This window comes from Callithrix jacchus, chromosome 14, assembly GCF_049354715.1.
Source record: "Callithrix jacchus isolate 240 chromosome 14, calJac240_pri, whole genome shotgun sequence".
Taxonomy (NCBI): domain Eukaryota; kingdom Metazoa; phylum Chordata; class Mammalia; order Primates; family Cebidae; genus Callithrix; species Callithrix jacchus.
In genome coordinates this window covers 5,152,574-5,180,546 of record NC_133515.1, presented here as the reverse complement: position 1 = coordinate 5,180,546, position 27,973 = coordinate 5,152,574, and the positions used below count along the sequence as shown (strand labels likewise).

The following is a 27,973-nucleotide window of genomic DNA, read 5'->3' as shown; positions in this document are numbered from 1 at the left end:
GGAGGGTGGGCTCCCCAGAGTGCAGTGGCTGGGCACACACAGTGTTGTCTGAGCTGCCACCTGATGCTATCTCTTGAGATTCAGGTTAAGTCAAAGGATTCCTCAGAAAGAAAGCTGAAATGATGGCATTCCTGATGCCTGGGAATTCAATCCAAACCCAAAAAACACCCAACAAATGTATTGAACATAAAGACACTTTATAAAGTATTTCAAAGGGTTATCATCTTCCACCATGGATATTTGGAAAGATCTGTTGAGTGAGTTTTAGTCCCCATGACACGCAGACATCCATGAAGACTTAAAACATGCCACAAGACGGGGTGCTCAGGAGAGCCTGTGGAAAATTCCAGATGGCCCTTCTCAAAAGCTGGTCCAGGGGTCAGCAGGGGATCTTTGTTTCCTTCTTAGGTCATGGTCCCCACTTCCCACCCCCGAACAAGAAGGTCCCCTTTCACAAACAGGAGGTGACCTAGCAGACAGTGAAGCAGTCGGAAGTTAGACACAGCAAGCTCCCAACCCGGACTCGAAGGCACACTGGAGAGTCAACATAGCACCCACAAGCAACAGGGCAGGGTTTTTTTTTGGCGGGGGGAGTTGTTTTCTTTTTTTCACCGTCGAGGGCATTTCTGTTTTCTAAAAAGTTATGCTGGAAGGTGGGGCGACCAGTTAACACCATCTGGGTTTTCAGCTTAAGTTCTGCTGCGGCTTTATGAAGACTTCCACCTGATTAAAGAGAACACTGCATGGACCACGTAGAGCAGTGTGGCTACGTAGGAGAACACCTGGAACCAAGAGAAATGGCCGTTAATGGGCTTGCTCAGGGAGGACAAGGCACAGTGTTTGCACTGCATCCAGCCCCACATGGCACAGGGTTACCAGACCCAGAGAGCATGAGCTGCCATTGCTTCTCATCCCTCACGTGGAGGACGCCCTCCCTGCTGAGCCCAAGTGTGCACCAAATCCTCTCAGTACGGAGCTGATGTGACCTATGGGCTCCTGGACCTGGTGTGCAAGGTAAGAGTCTCCACTATCACCCACCATCTTCAGCTTGAGGTCTCAGCTGACTTAAGATGGAGTCCTCAAAGGCCCCTCCAGTGAAAGCATCTCAGGCAGGGACAGCTTCCCTCCCCACACCAGTGAGATCAGCACCCACCAGCTGTGGTCCTGGTAGCTTGGTTGAGAGATTGTAAAGAGCTGAGTTTGCTGGCCCTGGTGAAAGTCTCCATGCTGCTTGGACATCCTTGACCTCTCAGGATTGTGTTCTAGGGTTCTTAATATCACAGGTGTGGCCAAGGGAGCCAGGCTTCATAGGAAGTGAGGGACAGGGATTTTGAGCTTTTGTCAAAAGAAGGGGGCTTACTGTTGGGACCATGCAGTCAGACACTGTGGCCTGGGAGGGATGGCCCTGCTCTCTGGGGACTTGCTGTGTCCTCCTGGGCACCGTCTGCTCCCATCACCATACTCCCTAAACATTTGCCTGCTGCCAAATCCAATCTCTACACCTGGTTTTGTGACCTTGAGTGGAGGTCAGAGTTTCCAGTTCAGGCACAACATCCATTTAGGGTGGCTATGCTTCTGTGACTCCTGAAAATGCCCATCAACCCCAGCCCTCAGGGTGCCTGCCCTCCTGCCCCCACGCCTGGGCAAGCGCTTTCTCTCATGGCCTGGAGGTGGTGAGTAAGCCAAATTATTGAATAACACATTTACGAGAATGTATCCAGGGAGGAGCAGTCACACACCAGAGGCAGCCCTCCAAAAATGTGGGCATTCCAGACCAATGGGAGCCTTTGGCAGAAGCACCTTGGAAGTCCCCAGCAGGAAGAGCAGTGGAAACTCATTTTCCAAGTAGGACCAAGAAATGGCCCACTGGGAAAACATAGAGCTGGCATGAATGGACATGCTTTGGCTTCAGAAAGCCCTCTCCCTAAACTGCAGCCATAAGTGCCCACCATAGTTATAATCGAGAAGCCTCCAGATTTCTCCAGAAATCTCCATCTCACCTCAGTCAGCTTCCACCGGTCCCCAGGGTCCCTTTAGGAAAGCAGCTCTGCCACCCACAAAGGAGAGAGGGAGGAGCTCAGTTTGGGACAGACCCTAATTAGTAGCCACAGAGTGGATGTGAGGCAGGCTGGCTGCCTCCAAAACCAGGTTGTGTGAGAGAGGGTGTGAGGCGCCTCTCTGTACCCGAGTATCCCCTGGACTGGGCATGCTGTGGCTCGGGCTGGGGGGTCTGGGGTTGAATCCTGAGTAATGAACTTCTTTCTCCCCCACGAACAGATGCAGTTGAGACTGTGGGTAGAAAGGCGTGACTTTACATCCAGCACCATGCGGATTCCCCCTTGGTGGTTTTGTTCGGGCGCATCTGCCAGCTGAGAACACTCTGGTTCTTGATTCTAATGGTCCTGTCTGCATGAGCTTATTTGTGTCTATCCAACTCAATTAAAAAAATGGGGAGATGGTCAGTTGTGGGATGGATAAATAGCTGTTGGTCTATTCCTACAAGGGAGTACAATATAGTAATGAGAACAAACAAGCCACATGTACAGCCAGCCACATGGATGAATCTCACAAACACAAGGGTGAGAGAAATAAGCTGCACATGAGTACCCACTGTGTAATTACACTATATGAAGTTCAAAGGCAGGCAAAACTGAACGGGTGCTAGAAATCAGAATTGGGTGGCGGTGGGAGTGCACAATGATGGGGATAGGATTTGAGGGCATTTCTGGGAGTGGTTTATCGGGCTCTATTTCTTAGTCCAGATGCCAACTACATAGGGGAATTCACTTTATGAAAGTTCATCAAGCTGTGCGCTGGTAACTGCACACCTCTCTGGCTGTGCGCTGCATTTTGATCAAAGGTAAGAGAAAAATCAGAAGGCAGTAGAGCCTAGTGGTTCTCAACTAGTGACCTGTCCAGTGGGAAGGGGCATTCATTCCCCTGTCTGGGTTTTTTCCATCAAGTGCTGACCCACTACCCACATCCCATCTACATTTCACAACCCTTGTCCATAACAATTTTATGGAAATTGTTGTCAGACACTTTGCTGATATTTGTTAGAAGGCTTGGTTGGGATGGGGGAGGTATGAGGCAGTCTTGGGAGAGGGAGATGAGACAGAACTGTGTGAAGAATGATGGAGGGTGGGTCACCAGCCTCCTGGGGAAGGTTGATCCATCAAGATGACACCTGGCTGTGTTGCTGCTTGGAAACCAGCCATGTTGGGAGATGGGCCAACACGGGAAATGTTTCCACACTGTGAGGCCCCTGGGGAGATGCCAGGATCCTGAGGGGGCCCTCTTTAAGGGAGCAGTTGTAGGCTGGGAACTTGAGGGCAGTGTGTGGCTTCCCCAGGCCAGGGGACTGTGCAGAGGGACCACCAGGTGAGGCTTTGAGGGACCCTCCCCTGAAGAGTTACCTCACCAACCTCATTCCCAAGGCCCAACTCTGCCCATCTGTGGGTCTTCTCTCAGCCTCCGTCCTACACTTTTCAAAAAGAGGGGACGGCACAGCTTTGGCCACTGGAGCTGTTATCTCAGGATCTATCACCACATTCTACCTTGGGATTTGCATAATTCATAGGTCAAGTTCTAGAGATCTGAAGGATGCTATTTTGGAAACTTCTTACTTTTTAACAATAACCCGTGGTTAGAAGCATGTTTTATATTATAGACTGGTGCAAGGGAACACATGCACAGCTCTGAAAAGCGCTTGATGAAACAATACATTCTGTTACCCTGTCATTCTGATCCAGTCCATTAAAAAGAAAATCCACTTGACTTCAGCGTTCCCACCCCTGGCTGGATGCTTCAATGGACAACCACTCAGGGAGAGTCAGGAGACCCATGTGGCCAGACTCACAGCCCTAAACTGGTATTGAGAGTGTGGGGACTGGGCCCCCAGCCTCAATGCTGGGCCCCACAATGACTGGTGATCTTGGGCCAGTCACCCACACTCTCTGGCCCCAGCTCTCCCTCTGTGAGATTGGCGTCATGACCCTGGATTGTAGGGTTCCTGTGGATGCTATCAGATTGTTCATGAAGCACTCGGACAGGGCGCTGGGTGGCCGTTATCCCTTCACACGTCTGCCTTCTGCAAAGCCCACCCAGGCCTGGGACATGCAGCCCTGACTGGAAGAATAAGTGGAGTCTTGTGCACGACACTCCCCTTCTCAAAGGCTTTCCTGCTTCAAGGATGAGGGGAAGGTTTGACCTCACGGAAAAATTAGTGAGCTGAAAACAGATGGAGGGCCTCGGCAGCCTCTGCACACCCCCTGCCAGCTGTGGAGCTGCCCACGTGAACACAGCCCCAGATGCCTGGACTCACCACGGCAGCGATGTTTTCGTGGTAGTGTCTGAAGGTGAAGCCATCTTGGATCCTGATGGTGGCCAGGGCCTCCAGGACTGAGGCGCTGAGATAAAAGAGGGCAGCAGTGCAGTGGTAGGCTGCGTCCTGAGGGGCAGATGGGGTGTCAGAGGGATGGGGAGAGAGAGATGGGGCCCAGATGCAGAGCTGAGGTCCCCTCCACCCCTGCCCTAGCCTCTTCCCCCACTTTCTTTGAATTCCACCCCTCCCGGCCACCTCATGGAGGTCCCATGCCTGCCTTGCAGTGCTGAGTCTCACTTCACTGCTTGGGGTCAGAGCAAGCACTTCCCTGCGGATGGGACACTGGTCTCCCCTGAGGAAGGGTCAAGGGAGAGGTGGAGGAGGGGCCAGCAACTTGGGGTGCCCCAGGGAGAAGCTGGTCCTTGATCTGAGAAGTGTTGTGCATGACCACAGTCCAGCTTGGGTGTGGCCTCACTGGCCAGTGCAGGGCGAGGGCGGTCCACACTTTCTATTGTGTTTTTTTGTTTTGTTTTGTTTCATTGCTTATTTTTGGCTCCTGGTATATTTAAAAGCATTAAAGGGCTGGGTGTGTGACTGTAATCCTAGAGCTTTGAGAGGTCAAGGCAGGAGGATCTCTTGAGGCCAGGATTTGAGACCAGTCTGGAAAACATTCTGAGATCCCCATTTCTACACAAAACAGTAAATCTTAGTTGGACACAGTGGTACATGGCTGCAGTCCCAGCTACTCAGGAGGCTGTGGCAGGAGGATCACTTGAGCCTGGGAGGTTGAGGCTGTAGTGAGAAGAGATTTCGCCACTGCACTCCAGCCTGGGCGACAGAACAAGACCCCCAACTCAAAATAAAGAAATAAATAAAAGTGAAAAGATACTAAAGCAAGGTTTTGTGTAGTTATGATTTGGAAAGAGGCTTGGCCAAATGGCCTCCACCACCTCTACAGTAGGGAAGGGCAGTAACCCACATGTAAAAGTTAACTTTTCATAGGCCTCAAAGCAGAATTTATATAGAATAACCACTGCAAACCATTTCTGTTTCCCAGTGTTCTCTGAGAGCCCTGCTTGGAAGTCAGTGGCTGAGGACCCAGACAGTAAGCATGGCCTGACCCCAAGAGCCAGGGCCAGTTTCCAGCCTGTGTCGGCCTCCGGGGCCCTGCTCCCCTGAGACGAAAACAGCCCTCCTGGATGATGGGAGAAGTGGCAGGCACCTGGTGGGTGCAGGTGGTGTGGTGGCTGGGCAGCTGGTTATCTGTGGAAAGGCAGTTATGCAGGAGAACACAGAACAGGTCCAGTGAGGGTTGGCAGCACGGACCTTGCCTCTGTCCCTGACTCTCCTGATTCTGCTTCTGGGATCCCTGGGCAGGCTCAGCCTTGGAACATGGTGGAGTGACATCTATGGGGAAGTCTCACCTGGCACTGGAAAAGCCAGGCCTACTGGGCCAGGGGCCAGTACTACCCGCTCCCACAGCTGCCCTGGGCTGGACTCACCAAGGTGACCCAGGAAGTCTCCCCACCGTGGGCTCCAATTATGTACAGGACGATCAAGGTGGTGGTGGCCACAAAGCAGAACACCGACACGAACATCACCCAGCCCTGGACCAGGGGCCAGGGCACTAGGGAGGAGGCCACCAGGATCCACACCAGGCCCCCGAAGACCTGCAGGGGAGGAGCAGAGTGAGTGTCAGCCCAGAGGAGAGCCCCAGCCCGGGAACAGCCCCTGACCAGCAGTCACATGGGGTGACTGGGGTGCAGAAACACAGAAAGAGGGAAAGAGAACAGGGCAGGCATTCTCCTCCTCATTAAAAATGCAGCTTTAGTCCCCCCAAAGGCCCTGGGCTGGATCTCATTCCCAATCCCCTGCACATTTTCTTTGATTAACTTTTTTAAAAAAATGTTTTCTTGAGACAGAGTCTTGCTCTGTCGCCCAGGCGTGAGTACAGTGCCATAATCTTGGCTCACTGAAACCTCCGCCTCCTGTGTTCAAGCGATTCTCATGCATCAGCTCCCTGAGTAGCTAGGACTACAGGCATGCGCCATCACACCTGACTGATTTTTCTATTTTTAGTAGAGATGGGGTTTCACCATGTTGGCCAGGCTGGTTTTGAACTTCTGACCTCAGGTGATCCACCTGCCTCAGCCTCCCAGAGTGCTGGGATCACAGGTGCTGTGAGCCACTGCACCTGGCCTGATTAACTTTTTAAATACAGTTTAAATTTTTTATTTAACAAACACTTATATCAGACCTACATGCCAGGCAGTATCCTAAGCACTTTACAAGTAATAACGCAGTGATTCTCACAGCAACCCTATGAGTAATGCTGACCTGTTCGCCAGATAAGGAAACCGAGGTAGGTGGAAGTTAAGTAACTCATCATTCTGAGAAAGGATTTATGTCATTCAGTATCGTCATGAGAAGGCTACTATTTATTCTGAGATTCTAGGCTTTCTACTTGCTTTGATATTAAAATGTCCTTTCTTTTATGCAACTGTAGCGACCAGCAGATCCTTTCCGTCTTTATTTGGCAAGACAAATTAGCCACATTGTCAGTAGCCCCCCCAACCTCCTTTCTATCTCTCTTCCCTCAGTTTCCCTTCCCCCACCCTTTCCCCCACTCCTGCTCCACCTCCCTTCCCTTTTTCCTCCTTCTCCTCCTCCTCCTCCTTCTTCGCTCTCTCCCCCTCTCTCTTTCTTTCTCTTACTTACTGTTTCTTCTTCTGGATTCAAGCCCTTACATCCCCAAGTCTAGGAAGTGTTCTGACCACAGATGTGGAGTTGGAATAAAGTAACTCAAGTCAGCCTGGTCTCCTTGGGCTGCTGAGGATGGGAGTGAGGGAAGCACAGCCTCGTGGTTATCCACAATATATCCCAGTTGATGTCCCCAGGGTCAGTGAGCCCCATTTACTCAAAGAAGAGCAGACACAGGAGCCAGTAGTGCCCTCAGTGGCTTAGCCCCACTCCTCACCACGGATGGGCACATACAAACCCCGGCGGGGACTTTCTGCCCTTCTCTTTCCCTTCTCTTCATCTCTCTCTGCTCCCCCCAGTGAGAATCAGCTCAGCCTCATCCACAGGTTCCCCACTCAGATGGGGACTGAGCTCAGAGACTCTAGACCTATATGGAGATTCCTTTGCAGCCAAAAGTCTCCAAGGTACTACAGAGACATCTGGGGGACTGAGGATGGGATTGCCCTCTGAGGCCTATGTCCTCTGCAGTGTGAATTCACACAGCACCTTGACCCCCCACCTCCCTGGACCTGCTATCCACCTGCTGGGTGAGAGATACTACTGTCTTCACAGGTGTTCTTTTAGCTGCTTGTCTGAGAAGCATCAGGAGAAAATTGCACTTGGGTAGAAAAATCAGTGCAATGAAGACTCTGGATTTATTAAAACCAAGTTGTTCCCGAGGAATCAGATGTGGGTGTCTCTGATGAGAAGGCGTCCTCTGCTGATGGATCTTAGTTGCCTGAAGGCACATGGCAGGGCCGGTGGGATGCATTGTGCACCTTATAAAAATGGGAGCAAAATCAATTAAATAAAAATCCCCAAACCGCCATGAATAAGATATGTGTGTGGCTTTCATTCACCGTTGAGTTTAAGATCAAATGCGGCCTTTTCCATAGCGGGCACTGATGGAATTCAGGAGGCATGTGAGGGTGGCATGGAGAAATGGGAGGATCCACTGGACACATCCACAGGGCAGAGAGTGGTCCTGGCCTGGGAATCCCTCCCCTAAGCACCCTTTGCCTGGTGGCCACGTGACCCTCCGAGGAGGACCAAACTAAGTTGCCTCCTTGTTCACACGCTCTCGGGGAGTCCTGCATGTCTTCTCTGTAGCACTCAGCACAAACACAGGGGTATTGGATTAGGGACAACGTGGTGCTTCCCCTGACCAGGTGATAGTGGGCTTGAGGTCTGCATTGCTCACAGCTGCCTCCCTGGAGGGGGCCCGGAGAAGACCCATTCAGCCACCCATCAGTGTCCAAGTCAGCTAATGGGCCTTCAGCCTCCTGGTACCTGGGTGTGGCTAAACTAGAGCCACTTATGAACCAAACCCCAAAGGAGCAGCTTGGGTTGCACATGGTAGGGAGGAGACTCTGTTATGGAATCCCAGTGGGACCCCATGGGCCGAGGTGGTTATGGGTGACCAATGGGCATGCTATTGAGGAACACTGAATTTCACAGTGAGGCAACGATTCCCTGCTCCTTTACTCCTTTACTCTCTTTGCTTTTTCTGATGAAGGCAAGAAGGGCTCAGGGTGGAGCTGGGTGTCTGGAGTTCTCTTATAGTGCAGATAGGCAAAGGCGAACTGGATAATGACATTGTTTCTATGCTTATGATTGCAATGTCATCATTTGGGGGAAAATTAACTGTAAAATACATATGAGGTGAATTAATGCACAGGTGGCACTTGGAAATGGCAAATCTGAGAAGGTGGCCCCCAGCTCCTATCTGCAGAGTCATCTCTCTCCACTCCATTCTTCCCATGTGGCTTGAGATGTGATATGTGAGGAATCAAGGGCAGGAAAAGTGAGGGGAAGTCAGTGCGTGGAGGGCTGGCCACAGCCTCTGTGTGCACCTTGCTGACTGCAGCCACAGTGTGGGCTCTGAGCTTCCAGCAGCTGTGTGGAGAGCCTCGAGGTCAGGCTAGACTCTGCCCTGACTGTTCCAGTGAGTGCTTTTACCAACCCGATGAAGACTATTTTCCAGCTCCCTGGGAAATTCCATGCTCCCCACACTGGCATGCAGATTCCTGCAGTCTATAATGGGAACCCTGTCCACAGTTGCCCATAGAACAAAGCCTACCATGGGCTCAGCCCCAGCCTCTGTCCCCTGACAGATCTCAAAACCCCATCCAAACTCCAGGCCCTTCACCTTGCAAGTAGGTCTTTTAAAAAATTAGGCTGACTTTTTTCCTTTGCATGGTACATTCAGAGTGGAAAGGGAATATTTCAAGCTCAGAGGATGCTGAAGCAGTTGTGAGGGCTTTGGAGGCTGAAGGCTGGGCAGCTGGGCACAGGTCAAAGAGTGGCAGAAGATGAGGCTTGAGGGAGGGTGAGCCTCCAGCCCTGTTGTATGTAAAGCTGAGATTTGGTGTGAACCATGAGTCAAAGCTGGTTTCCATCCTGCTCCACCTACTAAATGTACAGAGCAAACAGAATAAGCAGGGCACCCTCACCAAGGAGATAAGGCACTCCTGGGCATGGAGCAATCCACTCCAGCCTGGCCTCAGGACCCACCCCACTGGCCAAATATTTGTTAAGAGCAAGGGAGTAGGTGAGGGCTCAAACATTTTCCTTCATCAAGGAAACTCTGGTGGCTCCCAGCTTCCAGGTGGCCATGCACAGAGGCAATTATTTTGAAAACATTGTTGACACTCTGCAGGCACGGCTCTGTATCCCCTTGGTTTCTGTCAACAGGTCAGACTTTGCCTGAGCCTGCAGCTGCACCCTGTCATTGTCCATCAAAATAGAGATGGTACAGTTGGCTGGGCAATCTCAGACAGAGATCTCCAGTTGCATGGCTGGAGAGGGTCAAGGGTTAAGCGCTCTCTGGGTCCCAGGGCCTTAAGTAAGAAGATGAGGATGGGGCCTTGGCAAACACTCTATCGTCCTCAGCCCTGACTATACATTAAGTCACCTGGGACACCTTTAGAAAAAAACACCAAAGCCTAGGACTCATGCCCAGAGTCTGATTCTGCGGGAAAGAAGCAGAGTGATGGGACAGATGCCTCAGACTCTTGGCCAAGGCCTCGTGATGTGCTACCGTAACATAAGGCCGTGGGCAATGCTCTGTAGCTCCTGTCTCAGGGCCCTGCCTGTCCCCCAGTGATTCCAGCTGACTGCTCCCCTCCCGGTCCTGCCTGGCCTCTCAGTGCAAAATGTCACCCTAGTGTTTCCTCTCCTCTCTCCACCTCTCCTCTCTTCGAGCTTGGATCTTCATCTTGCCTGGAACGTGAGACCGGCTTGTCCCTGGATGTCCTCTGAACTCCGAGATGCAGCCTCACTGTCTGAGGATGGGGGCCGAGGGGGTGCATGAGTAATTGGAGGCCCCTCCCAACTCTGATATGACAGAGCTGGAAACCACCCATCTTTAATTCAGTCCAGTTGGGGGTGCTGAGCAGAGTTGAGCTTCTCTAAGAACAGGGGATAATGTATAAAACTGGACAAAAAGTTTCCAAACAGTTCACACCTGTGGTCTACGTGGTGAAATTATGTTTGTGAAAAAAATTCTATCAGGAATTGTTTTCCTGGAAGCTCTTGTGTGAACTCGGAGAAGCGTCTCATGATTTCTTTCCAAATTAATCCATGGGAAGTAGCCAGGTTGTTAAGGGGTAGTTAATGGTGTATACTTTGGAGCCAGGGTTGATGAGTTTGAAGTGAGCTCTGTCACTAGCTGGGTGACCTGCTGTCCCTGGGCAAGTTATTGAGTCTCTCCATCCCCTCATCTGGAAAGTAGTGATAATAGTAGTTGTGACTCAGGTTATACCTGCAGGGGCCGGTACCCGGCTGCCACTAAGTGCTTGCTGTCACAAATGTCGTTAGATGAGGCAGCCTCTTCTGTAACTATGAAAAATCCCAGTGGTCTCAATATGATGATCTCAATATGCACGATCATCTCCTCCAAAACTTGTCCAAGAAGAGCCAGAATTTTAAAATAACCTCAAAAGCGTCAAAAGGAGAAAAATCTATGGTCTCCAGAAACCAAAAATTGAGAACAATGTGCCTGCCCCGAGCAAGGAAGCCCAAAGGGCACTAAGATATGAGCCAGCTTTCCTTCCAACAACGAGCCTGGTCATCAAGAACGGGAAGAGGCATTCTCGGGCACATTCTTGAGATTCGTCTGGAGTTTCCACTGCCTGTGTCTGAAAGAACTCTTCATCCACAGTCCCCAGTGTTTCTTCTGCTGCAGGGCTGGGTAACAAGGGCAATGCGGAGGGCTTGCTCAAATTCTCTGGATATTTTTCTGGGGTTTCATTTCACTCTGTCAGGGCCTCCAGAAGCAGAAATTCTTCCAAGGACACATCAAGATGTGAACCTAAGAGGTCCTCCTAGGCAAGGCTTTCCATCTACATTGATGGCACGGTCCCCAGAGCCCAGCATCAACGTTCTCAAAGGCATATGTGAACAACAATTTTTGCCTTGAATTCTTGAGAACTAAAGGAAACTGGCCACAGAACAGAGGCTGTGCATCACTGCTGAGCTCCCCTGTCACTTAGATCAAGTGGCAAATATCATCTCCCCAGGAAGGAAAAGAATAGATGTCCTCGCCAGATGAGGGACACATGGAGACTCATCCCGTCTGCTGGGAGGACCCCAGGGAGCTCCCCGCCCTTCTGTGCCCTCCTAAGGCCACCAGGAGGAGCAACCCCCACTCATGTTGCTGGCAATCTACTTACTGCACCGTTTTAGCAGCCAAGGATTATTTCAATGCCAGGAGGACATTTTGTGTAGGTGATCTGACCAGAAAAGTAACTGCTTCAGGAGAGGCTCACAGTCTTTGCCCAGCTCTAAGGGTTGATTTAAAACAAATCATTCTTGGAGTGAGATAGAGAGTAGAAAGCATTTTCCTGTGTGTATGTATGCATATGTGTGTGTGCGCACATGCATGCTTGTGTATATGTGCATATATGTGCCTATATGTATGTGTGTGTATGCACGTGTGTGTGCATGTGTATGTGTGAGCTTCTCTGTGTGTATGTATATGTTTGTGTGCAGATGCATGCTTGTGTATATGTGCATATATGTATATGTATGCACTTGTGTGCATGTGTATATGTGAGCTTCTTTGTGTATATGTATATGTGTTTGTGTGCAGATCTGTATGCATGTGTGTATGTATGTGTGATGTCCGTGCATGTGTATGTACATGTGTATGGTGCATGCATATGCATGTGTATATGTATATGTGCATATGCCTGTGTATGCTTGTGTATGTGTGTGCATGTGCATGCCTGTGTGTGCATGTGAGTGTGTGTAGGTTGGTAGAGTGGGGTTAAGGATGAGCTACTGTAGAGCAGGTAAATGGCACAACAGGCCTGGATGCTAGGGTGAAGTCAAGAGGGTGCCAAGCACCAGGTGGTGGGAGAATGAATATACACAGAGCAGGAGGTTGGGGGGAGACCCAAGACCCCTAAATGCTGAAGGCTTCCTCAAAGTCCCGCAGCTCTTCTGCTCAGAAAATGCATCTGAGAGGGAGGATGGAGGACTCCATTCCAGTTCTGAGAGGCAAGGAAGCAAATACGCACTGGCTTCTCTACTTGTATTAGCCCTACGTACCTCCTAGTACCAAGGAACTCAGTACTAGCAAGTCAGGGGAGCTTTCTTCACTCACTAAGTCACTCAGTCAGTCAGTCACTCACTCAGTCAGTCAGTCACTCACTCACTCACTCTCTCACTCAGTCAGTCAGTCAGTCAGTCACTCACTCACTCACTCACTCACTCTCTCACTCAGTCAGTCAGTCAGTCACTCACTCACTCACTCAGTCACTCACTCAGTAACTCACTCAGTCACTCAGTCACTCACTCGGTAACTCATTCAGTCACTCAGTCACTCACTCAGTAACTCACTCAGTCACTCACTCACACACTCAGTTTCTTTTTTCTTCTTTTTTTTTTTTAGAGGGAAAAAGAGAAGAAGAAGGGGGAAAAAAGAAAAAGAGGGAAAAAGGAATATTACTTCATTCCTAAAATGGGTTTCAATAATGGCCAATCAATATTTTGAGTGTTTAAAGTGGTTAATGCATATTTTATGTGTTTAAAATGGAGAGCTCTATTGTGTTTATTTGTTCTGGCTCTGAGTTCAAGTCCTGGATATCGTTATCAATTTGTTGTCTCGTTGAATCTAAATCTCATTATGTGTCTTATGTTAAGATACATAAGATACATAAGATACATAAGATACATAAGACTTATGTTAATATCTGGGTGTTAAGATCTCTTATTGTTACATTAATCCTTTTACCCTTGCATCCTTGTGGCTTTGAAATCTATTTTATTAAGTGTGAGAATTGAAACTCCTGCTTTTTATTTATTTATTTTTGCTCTCCATTTGGTTGGTGAGTTTTTTTCCATCCCCTTGTTTTGAGTCTTCGTATATCTTTAGATATATCGTTAGATTTTGTGGACAATGTATATTTTGTGTGTTTAAAATGGAGAGCTCTATTGAGTTTATTTGTTCTGGATCTTAGTTCCAGTCCCGGATATCGTTATCAATTTTCTGTCTCGTTGAATCTAAATCTCATTATGGGTCTTATGTATCTGGGTGTTAAGATCTCTTATTATTACATTAATCCTTTTACCCTTGTATCCTTGTAGCTTTGAAATCTATTTTGTCAAATGTGAAAATTGCAACTCCTGCTTTTTATTTATTTATTTTTGCTCTCCATTTGGTTGGTACGTTTTTTTTTTTCCAACCCTTTATTTTGAGTCTATGTATATCTTTGGATATACCGTTAGATTTTGTCTGTATCTTTTGATTGGGAGATTTCATCGATTTAAATTTAGGGTTGCTGCCATTTGATATTAACTGGCTATTTTGTCCTTTCGTTGATAAAAATTCTTCTTTATGTTAATGCTCTTTACTTTTTGGTGTATTTTTAGAAAGGGTTATACTGGTTGTTCCACACTCAGTTTCTTATGCAGTCACTCACTCACTCAGTCACTCAGTCACTCACTCACACACTCATTCAGTCACTCACTCAGTCACTCAGTCACTCACTCGCTCAGTCACTTAGTCACTCAGTCACTCAGTCACTCAGTCACTTAGTCACTCAGTCACTCAGTCACTCAGTCAGTCACTCACTCACACACTCATTCAGTCACACACTCAGTCACTCAGTCACTCACTCACACACTCACTCATTCAGTCACTCACTCACACACTCATTCAGTCACTCACTCAGCCACTCACTCACTCAGTCACTTAGTCACTCAGTCACTCACTCACTCAGTCACTTAGTCACTCAGTCACTCAGTTACTCAGTCAGTCACTCACACACTCAGTTTCTTATGCAGTCACTCACACAGTCACTCACTCACACACTCAGTCACTCACTCGGTCACTCACTCAGTCACTTAGTCACTCAGTCACTTAGTCACTCAGTCACTCACTCAGTAACTCACTCAGTCACTCACACACTCAGTTTCTTATGCAGTCACTCACTCACACAGTCACTCACTCACACACTCAGTCACTCACTCGGTCACTCACTCAGTCACTCACTCAGTCACTTAGTCACTCAGTCACTCACTCAGTAACTCACTCAGTCACTCACACACTCAGTTTCTTATGCAGTCACTCACTCACACAGTCACTCACTCACACACTCAGTCACTCACTCAGTCACTCACTCAGTCACTCACTCAGTCACTTAGTCACTCAGTCACTCACTCACTCAGTCACTTAATCACTCAGTCACTTAGTCACTCAGTCACTCACTCAGTAACTCACTCAGTCACTCACACACTCAGTTTCTTCTGCAGTCACTCACTCACACACTCAGTCACTCACTCAGTCACTCACTCAGTCACTTAGTCACTTAGTCACTCAGTCACTCACTCAGTAACTCACTCAGTCACTCACACACTCAGTTTCTTATGCAGTCACTCACTCACACAGTCACTCACTCACACACTCAGTCACTCACTCAGTCACTCACTCAGTCACTCACTCAGTCACTTAGTCACTCAGTCACTCACTCAGTAACTCACTCAGTCACTCACACACTCAGTTTCTTATGCAGTCACTCACTCACACACTCAGTCACTCACTCAGTCACTCACTCAGTCACTCACTCAGTCACTTAGTCACTCAGTCACTCACTCAGTAACTCACTCAGTCACTCACACACTCAGTTTCTTATGCAGTCACTCACTCACACAGTCACTCACTCACACACTCAGTCACTCACTCAGTCACTCACTCAGTCACTCACTCAGTCACTTAGTCACTCAGTCACTCACTCAGTAACTCACTCAGTCACTCACACACTCAGTTTCTTATGCAGTCACTCACTCACTCACTCAGTAACTCACTCAGTCACTCACTCAGTCACTTAGTCACTCAGTCACTCACTCAGTAACTCACTCAGTCACTCACACACTCAGTTTCTTATGCAGTCACTCACTCACACAGTCACTCACTCACACACTCAGTCACTCACTCAGTCACTCACTCAGTCACTCACTCAGTCACTTAGTCACTCAGTCACTCACTCACTCAGTCACTTAATCACTCAGTCACTTAGTCACTCAGTCACTCACTCAGTAACTCACTCAGTCACTCACACACTCAGTTTCTTCTGCAGTCACTCACTCACACAGTCACTCACTCACACACTCAGTCACTCACTCAGTCACTCACTCAGTCACTTAGTCACTTAGTCACTCAGTCACTCACTCAGTAACTCACTCAGTCACTCACACACTCAGTTTCTTATGCAGTCACTCACTCACACAGTCACTCACTCACACACTCAGTCACTCACTCAGTCACTCACTCAGTCACTCACTCAGTCACTTAGTCACTCAGTCACTCACTCAGTAACTCACTCAGTCACTCACACACTCAGTTTCTTATGCAGTCACTCACTCACACACTCAGTCACTCACTCAGTCACTCACTCAGTCACTCACTCAGTCACTTAGTCACTCAGTCACTCACTCAGTAACTCACTCAGTCACTCACACACTCAGTTTCTTATGCAGTCACTCACTCACACAGTCACTCACTCACACACTCAGTCACTCACTCAGTCACTCACTCAGTCACTTAGTCACTCAGTCACTCACTCAGTAACTCACTCAGTCACTCACACACTCAGTTTCTTATGCAGTCACTCACTCACTCACTCAGTAACTCACTCAGTCACTCACTCAGTCACTTAGTCACTCAGTCACTCACTCAGTAACTCACTCAGTCACTCACACACTCAGTTTCTTATGCAGTCACTCACTCACTCACTCACTCAGTCACTCACTCAGTAACTCACTCAGTCACTCACACACTCAGTTTCTTATGCAGTCACTCACTCACTCACTCAGTCACTCACTCAGTAACTCACTCAGTCACTCACACACTCAGTTTCTTATGCAGTCACTCACTCACACACTCAGTCACTCAGTCACTCACTCACACACTCATTCAGTCACTCACTCAGTCACTTAGTCACTCACTCGGTCACTTAGTCACTCACTCACTCACTCAGTAACTCACTGAATCACTCAGTCAGTCACTCACTCACACACTCAGTCACTCAGTCAGTCAGTCACTCCATCACTCACTCACTCAGTCACTTCCTCCTTCACTCAGTCACTCACTCAGTCAGTCACTTAATCACTCAGTTGGTCAGTCAGTCTGTCACTCACTCACTCACTTGGTGGTTCATTCATTCATTCATGCATGCATTTAACAGGTGCTGAGTGTGGCCATGATCAACACTGAGGTAATGGATCTCATTCAAAAGCATACTTTAATGAATGGAGCCCACCTCTCCCTTCCTCTCCTTTCTCATGCCACAGTTCCCACTGGAGCAGCTCTGGGTCCACAAGGGTGGATTCAGGCCCTGGTGAAAGTGTCAGTGTTTGAGCAAGGGTCACCAGCTACAAATGTCACACTGGGCAGGGACAGAACCTGTTAGTTGGCACAAGATCCCCATCTGAGTCCATGGGGAGAGGTTAGGGGTAGGGGTCAGAGATTCTCTGGATGGTGATCCTCTTCCCACATCAACTGAAAAGTCAGATTATCAGGAGTCTGACCCCTGGGGCTGCCCCCAAAGAGAACCCTGGGTGTGGGAGTGGGGCTGGGATTTGACTTGGTTTACCTACACCAGTCACTCTACCCTCCTGGCCTCTTCGTCAGCAGGCTTCTTTCTCTCAGAGGGACCCCTCACACCATCATCCCCTGACAGCTAGCCTTAGACAGTGTTCCTTTATCTAATCTGAAGACAAGACCAGGACTCAAAGAGTTTGGATGTGTTTGTGAAGAGGGAGATAGAGATTTGAGATTAAAAATTCTAAGAGCTGAGTTCAGGGCCGCAGTTTATATTAACAAGGCAAGTTGGACTGGGAAGAGCCCCTTGTTCAGGCTTGCAATCCCACCCACCTTAAACCCCAGGAAAGCCTTCTCTCCTTATAGCACATGCTGCCAGCAGGACAAAGTGACTGCTGCCTTAAACCCACCTCCCTTACAAGCTAGAGGACGGTCACTAGTTCCTGAATGAAGGAAAACTCCCCTCAGACCCACAAATCTAGGGACTTTCTGATAGGCATGTCTTCGTTTGGATGGAAAATTCTGCCTACCACAACTACACCCACTGGCTTTACCCAGTAGGGTAAACAGAAACCAAGAGGTTCCATGAAAATACCAGGTAAGCCACCAGTAAAAGGCAAAATCCATGGAAACGCTAGACCAGACAGGAGTGGCTTAAATGCAAGAAAAACAAAAGGTATTTATGGGAGTCACCAGGTGGGTTAGTAATGTGAGCAAATCAACAATACAGGCGTATACCTGCAAGAGGCAAGAGGAGGCTGCCTGCCCAGGGTCTGGGAGGGTTCAAGGGAGCTGGAACTCCCAGAGTCTCTTGGGGACTGGCAGCCTTTGTCAGTTTCACCCTCTGTCTGCCCTTGAGGCCAAGGACTCATGATTAATCAATATTAGGTAGGTGGGAGAGGAGATCCGAGCCCCTTCCCTACTGACGCTTGCTGGGAACAAATGTTTCAGAATTCTAAGTCTGTGCCAGGTATGTGAGCAGACTCAGGGTGTAGGCATGAGACAGACAATAAGCAAGGTCTGCAGGAGGTGTTCTGGGTGCCAGGAAAGGGTGCTAGGACGGTGGGCTTCCCGGTGGAGGTGATGGGTAAGCCCAGGCTTAAGGGGCCCCCTCCAACAAAGAAGCATTCCCACTGCCGCCCCCCAACCCAGCCACAAACGGAGATGTGGGAGGTCTGTGGCTGGTTTTAGAAAGAGACCTGAGACCCACAATCTGGGTGGTTCCTTTCCTGACAGGGCCTTCAATCCGATTGTGCCCACCTGCCAAGCAGCTGGGGGCCAGGATGGAGGCTGGGGGAGATGAGGGTACATGTTTGTGCCAGAGGCTGCCCCTCCCTGAACTGATGCCCTTGCAGACAGCAGACACATTGACACTAATGACAAATCACTTTTGAAAGCTTTAATCTGAGTCTACTGGCATTTGTTCCTATGCCTGTGGGCAGATATAGCAATGTATGTCAGTTAGAATCCACAAAGCTTTCCTCGCCTGTCCTGGCACCATGCTGTCATTGTGGTGCAGAGAGGCTTAGAAAGCAGCTTGCTCCCTGGCAGAAGGCAGGCTAGAGCTGCCATCCTGTTCTCTCCTCCTTGGCTGCCCCGTCAAGCTCCTAGCTGAGGACACACCGACCTCTGCCCTCCATTGTTCCTTCTTGGTGAGAGGAGAGCCACTGGGAAGGCCCCAGGAAGGTGGTGTCTGTGCAGGACTTGGTGACCCCAGGGACAAGTCAAGTGTGCCCTCCACAGCCTAGCCCAATCCCAATCTTCATGTGGCACCTACAGCAAAGGTGATGGGGGCAGGCCTTGCGGACTCCACTGTGGACACAGGTTGGCCAGTTTATCTCAGAGCAGGTGTTTAAATTATTAGTCAACTAATAATAACAGCACTTGATAGCTGTGGGGGAGTAGCTCCATGAGGCAGATGCTGCTGCATCCCCATTTTACTGATGCAGAAACTGAGGCACAGTTACCTGCCACATTCCCACAGCTGCTCTGGCTAGCTGGCTGAGGTCCAGGTCCAGGCCCCCATGGGTATGGCAGTTACCTCCTGTGTCTAGGATCAGCTTTGGAAATGGCTATGAGACTTTTTGTTTTGGTGACAGGTTCTCAGTCTGTCAGCCATACTGGAGGGCAGTGATGCAATCACAGTTCACTTCAGCCTTGACCTCCAGGCTCAAGCGATCCTCCCACCCCAGCATCCTGAGTAGCTGGGACTATGGGTGCACACCATCATAGTTGGCTAATTTTTTACATTTTTTGTAGAAATGGGGTCTTGCTATGTTGTCCAGGCTGATCTCAAACTCCTGACCTCAAGTGATCCTCTCACCTTGACCTCCCAGAGTGCTGGGATTACAGGTGTGTTCACATGGAGGAAGGAGAATAACCCATTAGTTTTCAGGCCACTCCCAGATGGCTTTTCCCTCCCTGGCCTACCACTGAAACAAAGAGTCTCAATAACCTCTGTTCTTTAAGAGGAAAACAATAGCAAGGTTTGTGTTTAAGACATATAAAACACGAGATGAAACGCTGAAGAATGCCACTCCCTCTTTGACAGATGTCAGCCTGGAATTCAGTCGGAAGAAGAGGGAAGGGCTGCCATGCAGACCTCACTCCTCCCCACTCCACCGATAGGTCAGGGGATGTCACCTTCTGTCTTTCCTTATGGCCCCATTCCTGGAGTGCCCACCTCCCGGGTCCCCCGTGGGCCTCCCGCAAGCTAGTTCTGGGACTTTCACTTTCCGTCTCCTCCCCCTGCCCTTCCAGCCCCTTCCCTCCTGGCCCACTGCACCCCTACAGGGACTGGAGGCTCTGGCCAGGAACTGCAGGCAGTGAGACTGGCTGTGGGGCCCTGCACCTTCTCTTCCCACTGCCAGTGTATGTGGAGGTGCTGTGGCTCATGACAGGCTTTCCTTTGATTTCCTACATATGTTTTTCAGGACCCAGGGCCTCGGTACAGTAAAATGATACACCCAACACATTAGCTGTGAATGAGCCAAGAGTGTCAGAGAGCCTGGGACAAAGTGCTGCAGATAATCAGAGTGTGGCACATTCATGACCCCAGGAAGGGAAATGGTTACAATGCTCGTGTCCAGCTAGGAGCTCACCGGGAACCAAACCTTTCCACCAGGGTGTTGAAGGCAATTTGGAGCCTTCCAAATTGATAAGAGACCACCAGGGACCTACTCCATTCTCCACGTCCCTGGGAACAATCTGAAAGTTGTGAGAAGGAGCTGACCACACACCCCAGGGTGTTCCTGCTTCAAGTACACAGGGTATTGACTCCCACTGTCTTCACACCCATCAGCACCAGGAGGGAACACCTGCCAGGGCATCCTCTCAGCACTGCCTCTGGGGCCTGCTGGTCCAAAGCACGGTGTCCAGGGACTGAGACTGGAGGCCTCAGGAAGAAGCCCCAGAGTGGCTTAAGTTGGCCCCCGACCCCTTCTAGTTCAAGTCTGGCTGGCTCTGTCCTATGTCAAGGCAGGTCCCAGGTGGTCCAGTCCCCACTCCCAGCCCCTTCTCTGGGGAATATCCTGGGCCCAGGACAAAGTCAGCCTACTGCCAAGGGTTTGGAAAGCTGGCCTGTGCTGGCAGCACAATATGCTCTGCCCCTTGCCCACTGGCATGGCGGGTGTATGTGCAAATAGTCAGCCCTTGGCCCTGGCCAACCTGAGCATGAGTCCTGTTGGCAGCCGCATTGTGGGGCCTCCTACTCACTCCTGAAAGCACTTGGACAGAAAGGGTGTGTGTGCACCAGTCCTGGCATTGCCCCATCCCCGTGAGGTGGGGGAGTGACTTATGTAAAGCTAAAAGGCAATCTTTTAAAATATAGCTCAGGTGTGATGACACATGCCTGACAATCCTGTGAAGCTGAGCCCCATCATCACACTTAGCAGTTTCCAGGGAGCAGCTCAAAGTCACTGAGTTCTCACCAAAGCCGGCCTCTGGTCTTGAAAAACTGGAAAAGTCACTTCTCTACCAAACCCCTGTAAGACCTCTGTCTAGAACACTTCTCCTCCCTTTAGAGAGGGAGAGAGGAGAAGATATGGCGGATCAGGCTGTAGCCCCCTCTAAATAGCTACAGAGAGGGGACAGGGCCAGCAGCCAGTGGACACAGTCAGGGAAGGCCAACTCAGCCACCATCCTGTGCTGGGTCAGCAGGGCCTGCCCCACTCCCTGCCTGTAGGAGAGGCGCCTAGCTAGAGCAGCAGGGAACTTTCTCTAGGAACAGAGGAGTCCCTGGCCTGACCTGTGAGAACCTTGGAGCACCTGGCTGCTTGCCCCAGCCTCTCTCTGAGAACTGTTCCCACTATTCTGTCCCCCTGTAACAAATAACAAGAGGGTGGCCTGGCCTCCAGATTCCCACTCCAAGTCTCAGCGAGTCAGTGGCGGTGTGCCGTGCTTACCCAGTGCGGGTTCTTGGACCTGCCCTGGACCTCGTGACTCAGAACCTGCAGGGTGTGTTTTTGACAAGGAGACCCAGGAAGTTCCAGCTTCCCAGTGGCCCTGAGCTGGCCATTCATTCTGCTGGGGGTGAGAAAGGATCCAAGACTTTCCCAGGGCTGCCAGGTGGGCAGGGCTGCTAACTCAGGATCCCTGGGTCCCTTCTGGTGCAAGCAAAAGTCCCGCGTGGCTGTTTAAGTGAAAATAGAAGCCTGGATGTGACCTGCTCGCTGCCAGAAGGGCTTGCTGGACCCTGGATCCGATGAGCTGGGCAAGTTGCTCCCTGTCTGAGCCTCACTTTCCTGCCAGCTCTGAAAGTGACGTTTCTGTGATTCTACAACTCTGGTCTCCTGGGAGTTTCTATGCTGCCTTCTCAATGCAGCCAGACCACTCAATGCGAAACTGCCTTGCCAGCCCATGGCCTGGTCCCGGCTCTGTCAGGCTGGCTCTTCCCCAGCCAGGTAGAAATCAAGGGTAGGTCCTCAGACTTCTCTGGTCATTCTTAAATAATAAAAGCCCAGTCAGTTTCGGTCACAGAAAAGGTGTCATTTTAGTCATTACTCTGTCCAGTTTACTGCTTTAAAACTACAAACTGATTCCAGGTGGCCCCCCCACCCCAAATCCAACACATGGTGTGAGCACACTCCTCTTCACATTTCTGAGGCACAGAGGAGGAGGGTGTGCCCCTGGAAGGCTGGGTGGGATTCCTCGAGCTGTCACTCACAACCCCGCCTGGGGAGGAGGGGGCTGAGTAGATGATCTCACGGCCCTCTTCAGGCCCTTCCTTCAAAAGTCCTGAAAGAGTTGGGGGTCTCTCCTGGCACTCTGTGAAAGACATTGCCTCTAGGGGCCACAGTTGAGACAGAAATCCTTCCCTGCGAACCTTTTGTTCCCTGAATGGTGGCCCAGTGTCATGAAGCCCCTGGCTTAGAATGGAGAAAGAGGAGGAGACAGAATGGCTCCAAAAGGAAAAGTTCCTCACTGGGTGGAACTTTTGCAGGGCAGCAGACCAGAAGCAAAGCCCTGGGTTTTGTTGGAGGAGGGGAAAGCATTGGCCATTTCACCCCTGGCCTATATGGGGCTGCACAGATGACCCCACCATATGCAATAAGGGCACAGCCTCTGTGGTTTTGAGAGTGTTTGGAATGGCAGTCTCACTACCTAGTTGGGCCTGCCTTCCTCTTCCTGTGAAGACACTGCAGCTTTCAGAGGTCAGGAGCTCTGAGATAGGGGTGCTGGGCTAAGGAGAGGTCGCTATGCCCCACCCTGAGCTGCCACCCTCGCCTACTCCAGTGGGCAGTCCCCTCAACATGGAAGTGGCGCTCCACCCTGATCGCCTTGGATATCTGTTCCTCCCAGGCTGCTGGGAGGTCAGGCATGGGAATCTGAACTATGAGTCATCGGCGACTCAGTAGACTACAGATATAAAAAAATAATCAAGCATTTCATACCCATCGGACTAGCAGAAAATTATAAAGTCTGACGCTACCAAGTGATGAGGAACAATGGTGACTTTCATGCTCTGCTGGTGGGACCAGGGAAGGTCCAGGTTTAGCCTGAAGCTTAAACAACTGGGGGAACCATCTTTATAAAGAATCAAAATTAGTCAGAGTCTTGGAAGGGGCTTGAGTAAGTGGAAGTCTTGAACTTAACATCATCAGCTTCCCAGTAAATCTGCCCCTGGGGTATGTAAATTGGAACTACTCTTTTGGACGGCGATGTGGTAACATATGGGAAAATGAGGATGTGGATATCCCCTGTCATCCAGCAAGTCAAATCCTCCGTGTGTTTCTGGGAGAAATTTCCAACACGTAACTACAGAGGCAAATATGAGAATGTTCTTGGCAATGCTGTCTGCAGTAGCTAAAGGCAGCAAATCAGAACTATCCAAAATGTCTATTAACAGAAGACTGGATAAACAAAGTCAATATGTATGAATCTCAAAACATAATGTTGCCCGGAAAGCATGTTGCAGAAGAATATGTACTGTACGCTGACATTTTCATAAAGTATAAAAACATGTAAAGCAATGCCATGTGTAGTTCATATGTGTGCAGTAAAAGTCCAAACTGTGCTCGGCAGTGATCACCACATTCAGCCTACAGGTGCCCTGAGTACAGAGGGAGAGAGAGAATAAGGTAAGAGAAGGGTGTCTAGGGGGCTTAGATGCCATCTGAAAGCTTCATTCTCTTAATACATAAAAGCAAATAAAGCAAAATATTAAGATTTGACAAAGTTGGGCAATAATTATGTGGGTGTCTGTTAAAATATTATATATAGGGAATAGGGGAGGGACAGCGCGGGGGGGAGGGGGGAGGGATAGCCTGGGGAGAAATGCCAAATGTGGGTGAAGGGGAAGACGGCAGCAAAACACACTGCCCTGCCATGTGTGTACCTATGCAACTATCTTGCATGATCTGCACATGTACCCCAAAACCTAAAATGCAATTAAACAAAAAAAGAAAAAGAAAAAGAAAACAATACATAACAAAAAAAAAAAATTATATATACTCTTCTGTGGCATTTGAAATATTTCTAATTGTTTTCATTTTTTAAAGTTGAGGTAAAATTCACATATCATCAAACCAACCATTTTAAGTTGACAGTATAGCGGCATTGTACAGTCATGATGCCATGCACCCACCAACTCGATTTAATTCCAAACATTTTCATTACCGCCAAAAGGAAACCCCGTAGCAATTAAGCAATTGCTCCCCTCAGTCCCTGGCAAATCACCAGGGTTTGTGTTCCGTCTCTATGGATTTATCTATTCCAGATATTTAATATAAATGGAATAATACACTATATGACTTTTTGTGCCTGGTGTCTTTTGATTAGCACAGAGTTTTCAAGGCTTATTAACTTTATAGGACATTTCAGTACTTCGTTCCTTTCTATGGCCAGATAGTATCCATCATTTGGATATGTCGCACTTTGTCATTCAGTTCATTGCTGATGGACGGACGCTGGGCTGTGGGTTATTGTGAAGAGTGCTCCTATGAACATGCATGTGCCGGTACTAAATTTGAATCCTTTAGTTATATCCCCAGGAGTGGAATTTCTGGGTCAGAGGGTAATTTTTTGAGGGACCATCAAACTGTTTTCCACAGTGGCTGAACCATTTTACATTCCCACCAGCAGCACACAAGGGTTCCAGTTTCTCCACATCCTGGCCGATACTTGATGTTTTCCATTTTTTGGATAGTAGCTATCCTAATGGGTGTGAAGTGATATCTCATTGTGATTTTTAAAATTTATTTACTTATTTACTTTTTTGAGACTGAGTTCTTACTCCATTGCCTAGGCTGGAGTGCAGTGGCGTGATCTCAGCTCACTGCAACCTTTGCCTCCCAGGTTCAAGCAATGCCTGTGCCTCAGCCTGCTGAGTAGCTGGGTCTATAGGCATGAGCCACCAAGCCTGGCTAATTTTTTTTTTTTTTTAATTTTAAGTAGAGACAGGGTTTCACCATGTTGGTCAAGCTGGTCTCAAACTCCTGACCTCAGGTGATCCACCCACCTCGGGCTCCCAAAGTGCTGGGATTATAGGTGTAGCCACCTCGCTCAGTCTCATTGTGATTTTAGTTTTGTTTTCCTAAAGCCTAATGATGTTAAGCATCTTTTTATGTGCATATTGGCCATTTGGATATCTTCTTTGTGGAAACCTCTGTTCAAGTTCGTTGTCCATTTTCTAACTTGGTTGTCTTTTAGTTGTTGAGTTGTAATATTCCATAATTAAAAAAAATACTCTCCTGGGGTGGTCAGTGCCTTCTTAGATCCTCTAATTCTCTACTCCTTCCACACATCAAATATATACAGCTTCATATTTACAGTCCATGCAGAGGAGAACTGAGAGGCTTGGAGTCAGCTTTCTCCTCTTCTCTCCCAGGCATCTGCGAGCCCACCCCTAACCTAGAGCGTGAGGAAGACACCAGGAGATGACTACGCATTGAGGGTCTCCTGGGAAGTGAGGAAGGGAGGTAGAGAACAGGGGTGAGGTGGATAAGTGACTTTCTAAGACAGCTGAGAGAAGCTTTCTGGGCGAGGAAGAAATTCTTTCCTCTTGAAGCCAAAAAGCCATGCTGGAGGAGCAAGCTGCCAGTTGTGGATGGCTTCAAGGTTTCTCACAGCCCTGTAATCTCTGTAGCATTGGTGGGTTGGGTTGGAGCCTTTGGCCCCCTTTCCTGCAGATGAGGTCTAACTGGACTGTTTCTACTTGCAAGGGCACTCACTCTTTCTTTTTTTTCTTTCTTTTTTTTTTTTTTTGAGACGGCGTTTCGCTCTTGTTACCCAGGCTGGAGTGCAATGGCGCAATCTCGGCTCACCGCAACCTCTTCCTCCTGGGTTCAGGCAATTCTCTCGCCTCAGCCTCCCGAGTAGCTGGGATTACAGGCACGCGCCAGCATGCCCAGCTAATTTTTGTATTTTTAGTAGAGACGGGGTTTCACCATGTTGACCAGGATGGTCTAGATCTCTTGACCTCGTGATCCACCCGCCTCGGCCTCCCAAAGGGCTGAGATTTCAGGCTTGAGCCACCGCGCCCGACCTCACTCTTTCTTATATGCTGAACTTCTAAAAGAAGGCCAGAGGGGGTCGGCTCTCTGTAAATGGTGGAGCTAGGTTCATTGGCATCCAGGGATTTTTCTAAATTTAACTGCTTGGATTCTGCCAATCCCTAGGATTTCAAATCACTAGTTCCATCCAGGTTTGGGTTCAACTCGACTTTCACCCCAAGTTCAATGACAACCCTGCTCACAGAGCTGTGGCCCTCTTAACCCCTGCTCCCAAGCCCTCCTTAGATGAACTGACCTGACCTACCCTTTGGTACTCACGCCCTCCCCTCCAATCAGGCAATAACAACCTGGGGTCCAATTTTTAAAGTCAGGCTCCGACATTTTCTTTCCTACCCAACTATCCACACCGATGCTTCTGAGGCAGGGGTGCCGGAAAACGTGTCGCTGAGGCGATGATGTACCAAATCCACATAATATACAAAGCACACCCCTCCCAGTTGAGGGCGAGCGGCCCCCAGAAAGTTGAGGCTGAGGGAGGTCACTTCAGCCTCGCGACGCCGTGAGTGCTGATCAGGAGCCCTCAGTAGGAAGCGCTTTTCCGCAGTCTCAGGCGGAGACCCTGTGCGCAAGGCGGGACCAACAGCAGGTGCAGAGGCCTCGGAGCTGCCCAAGGTCAGCCGAGGCGCGCGGATCGCTCTCGCCCGCCCATCTCGTCCACTCCCACCCCACACAAGAGGCAGAAGGACTACGGCCGAGCAAACGACGGCCTCAGTTTCCTCATTTCCAGATCGAATTGGTCGCAAATACGTGAAACTTTAAAAGGCCAGAAGAAAATAAACCGGATTCAGCTCCCTCTCGTCTCCGAATCTCGGTTGGTAATACTAACATTTCTTTTGATGATTTTTTTTTAAATGAAACCTCCTTCCTTGAAAAAGCCGGGCACTTCTACCCAACCGCCCGAAGGGCGGCTTGAGCTTCGGTGGCGCTGCGCTTGCCAAGTGGGCCACACGCGCAGCTTTGGAACCGGCGCACCAAGAACTGTCCCCACCTGGCCCTCTGCCAACATCTGACCCAGGTTGCGAACCCGGTTTTTCCTCCATAGTCCCGTAGACTGTTCCACTCATTCCGTTGGTCTAGAAGGGGGCAAACGACCAGAGATGGGAGGGGACTTTACTGGCTTAGTCCCCGCCCTGCCCTTGCTGCCCCGCGGCTCCCAGGACCTCCACTGCTCCCAGGACCTGCGCAGCTCTCGGATCCAGCCCGACAGCTGTGCGGGGTGCCCGCGAGAACGCAGGGCTCAGCCCGTCCCCTCCTTTCCCCGACCGCAAGTCACTCACAAACTCAAAGATGAAGAGCAAGTCAGGGAAGGTGGTGAAGACCGAAAAGCCACTGGGCAGGGTGCTACCCCCCGACGCCGCTGCGGGGGCCATGCCGGTGTGCTGGCTTCGGCCTCGGGACTGGACGCGCGCCGCTCAGGCTCCGCGCAGATCTCTTGCTTGCTCCGCGGAGCCTCGTGGCCTGGGCGCCCCCACGCGCGGGTTAAGAGCAGGGGAGCCCGAGGCAGAAGTGGGAGGAGCCCTGGCCGCCGCCCAGCCCCGCCCCTCCGTCCCGGGGGACCCGGCCCGAGCACCGCGGGCACCGCCCTGAACCACTTCGAGGGCGGGCTGCGGGCTGCAGAACTGAGGACGGTGGTCCTGACTCTTGCGTTCCAGCCCTGGGTACCACCTCTTGCGGGAAGCAGGGCAAAAGCACTTCGGTCAAGCGCTCCTCACGCTTTTCTAGCTTGGTAGGTGAGCAGCGTCTCATAAGAATGATAACTATCAGTAACCAGGACCCCAAATCTTCCCACCGAGGCACCCCTCCAGTCACCAGTGCTTTAACTTTGAAGTTGGGTCTCCTTCATCTTTCCGCTGG

At 49.8% G+C, this 27,973-nt stretch overlaps 1 protein-coding gene across 1 annotated transcript; it reads right to left on the bottom strand.

Annotated features, from left to right (window-relative positions):
- Positions 1–180: 180 nt before the first annotated feature.
- On the bottom strand, positions 181–27,574 carry MAL (mal, T cell differentiation protein (MAL blood group)). Its single transcript, XM_002757363.6, has 4 exons — positions 27,397–27,574; positions 5,827–5,994; positions 4,325–4,450; positions 181–782 (listed from the first exon to the last, which is right to left on the bottom strand). The coding sequence occupies exons 1-4, from the start codon at positions 27,487–27,489 to the stop codon at positions 708–710; spliced, it is 462 nt and encodes a 153-aa protein (XP_002757409.1). The 5' UTR covers positions 27,490–27,574; the 3' UTR covers positions 181–707.
- Between the last annotated feature and the right edge of the window lie 399 nt (positions 27,575–27,973).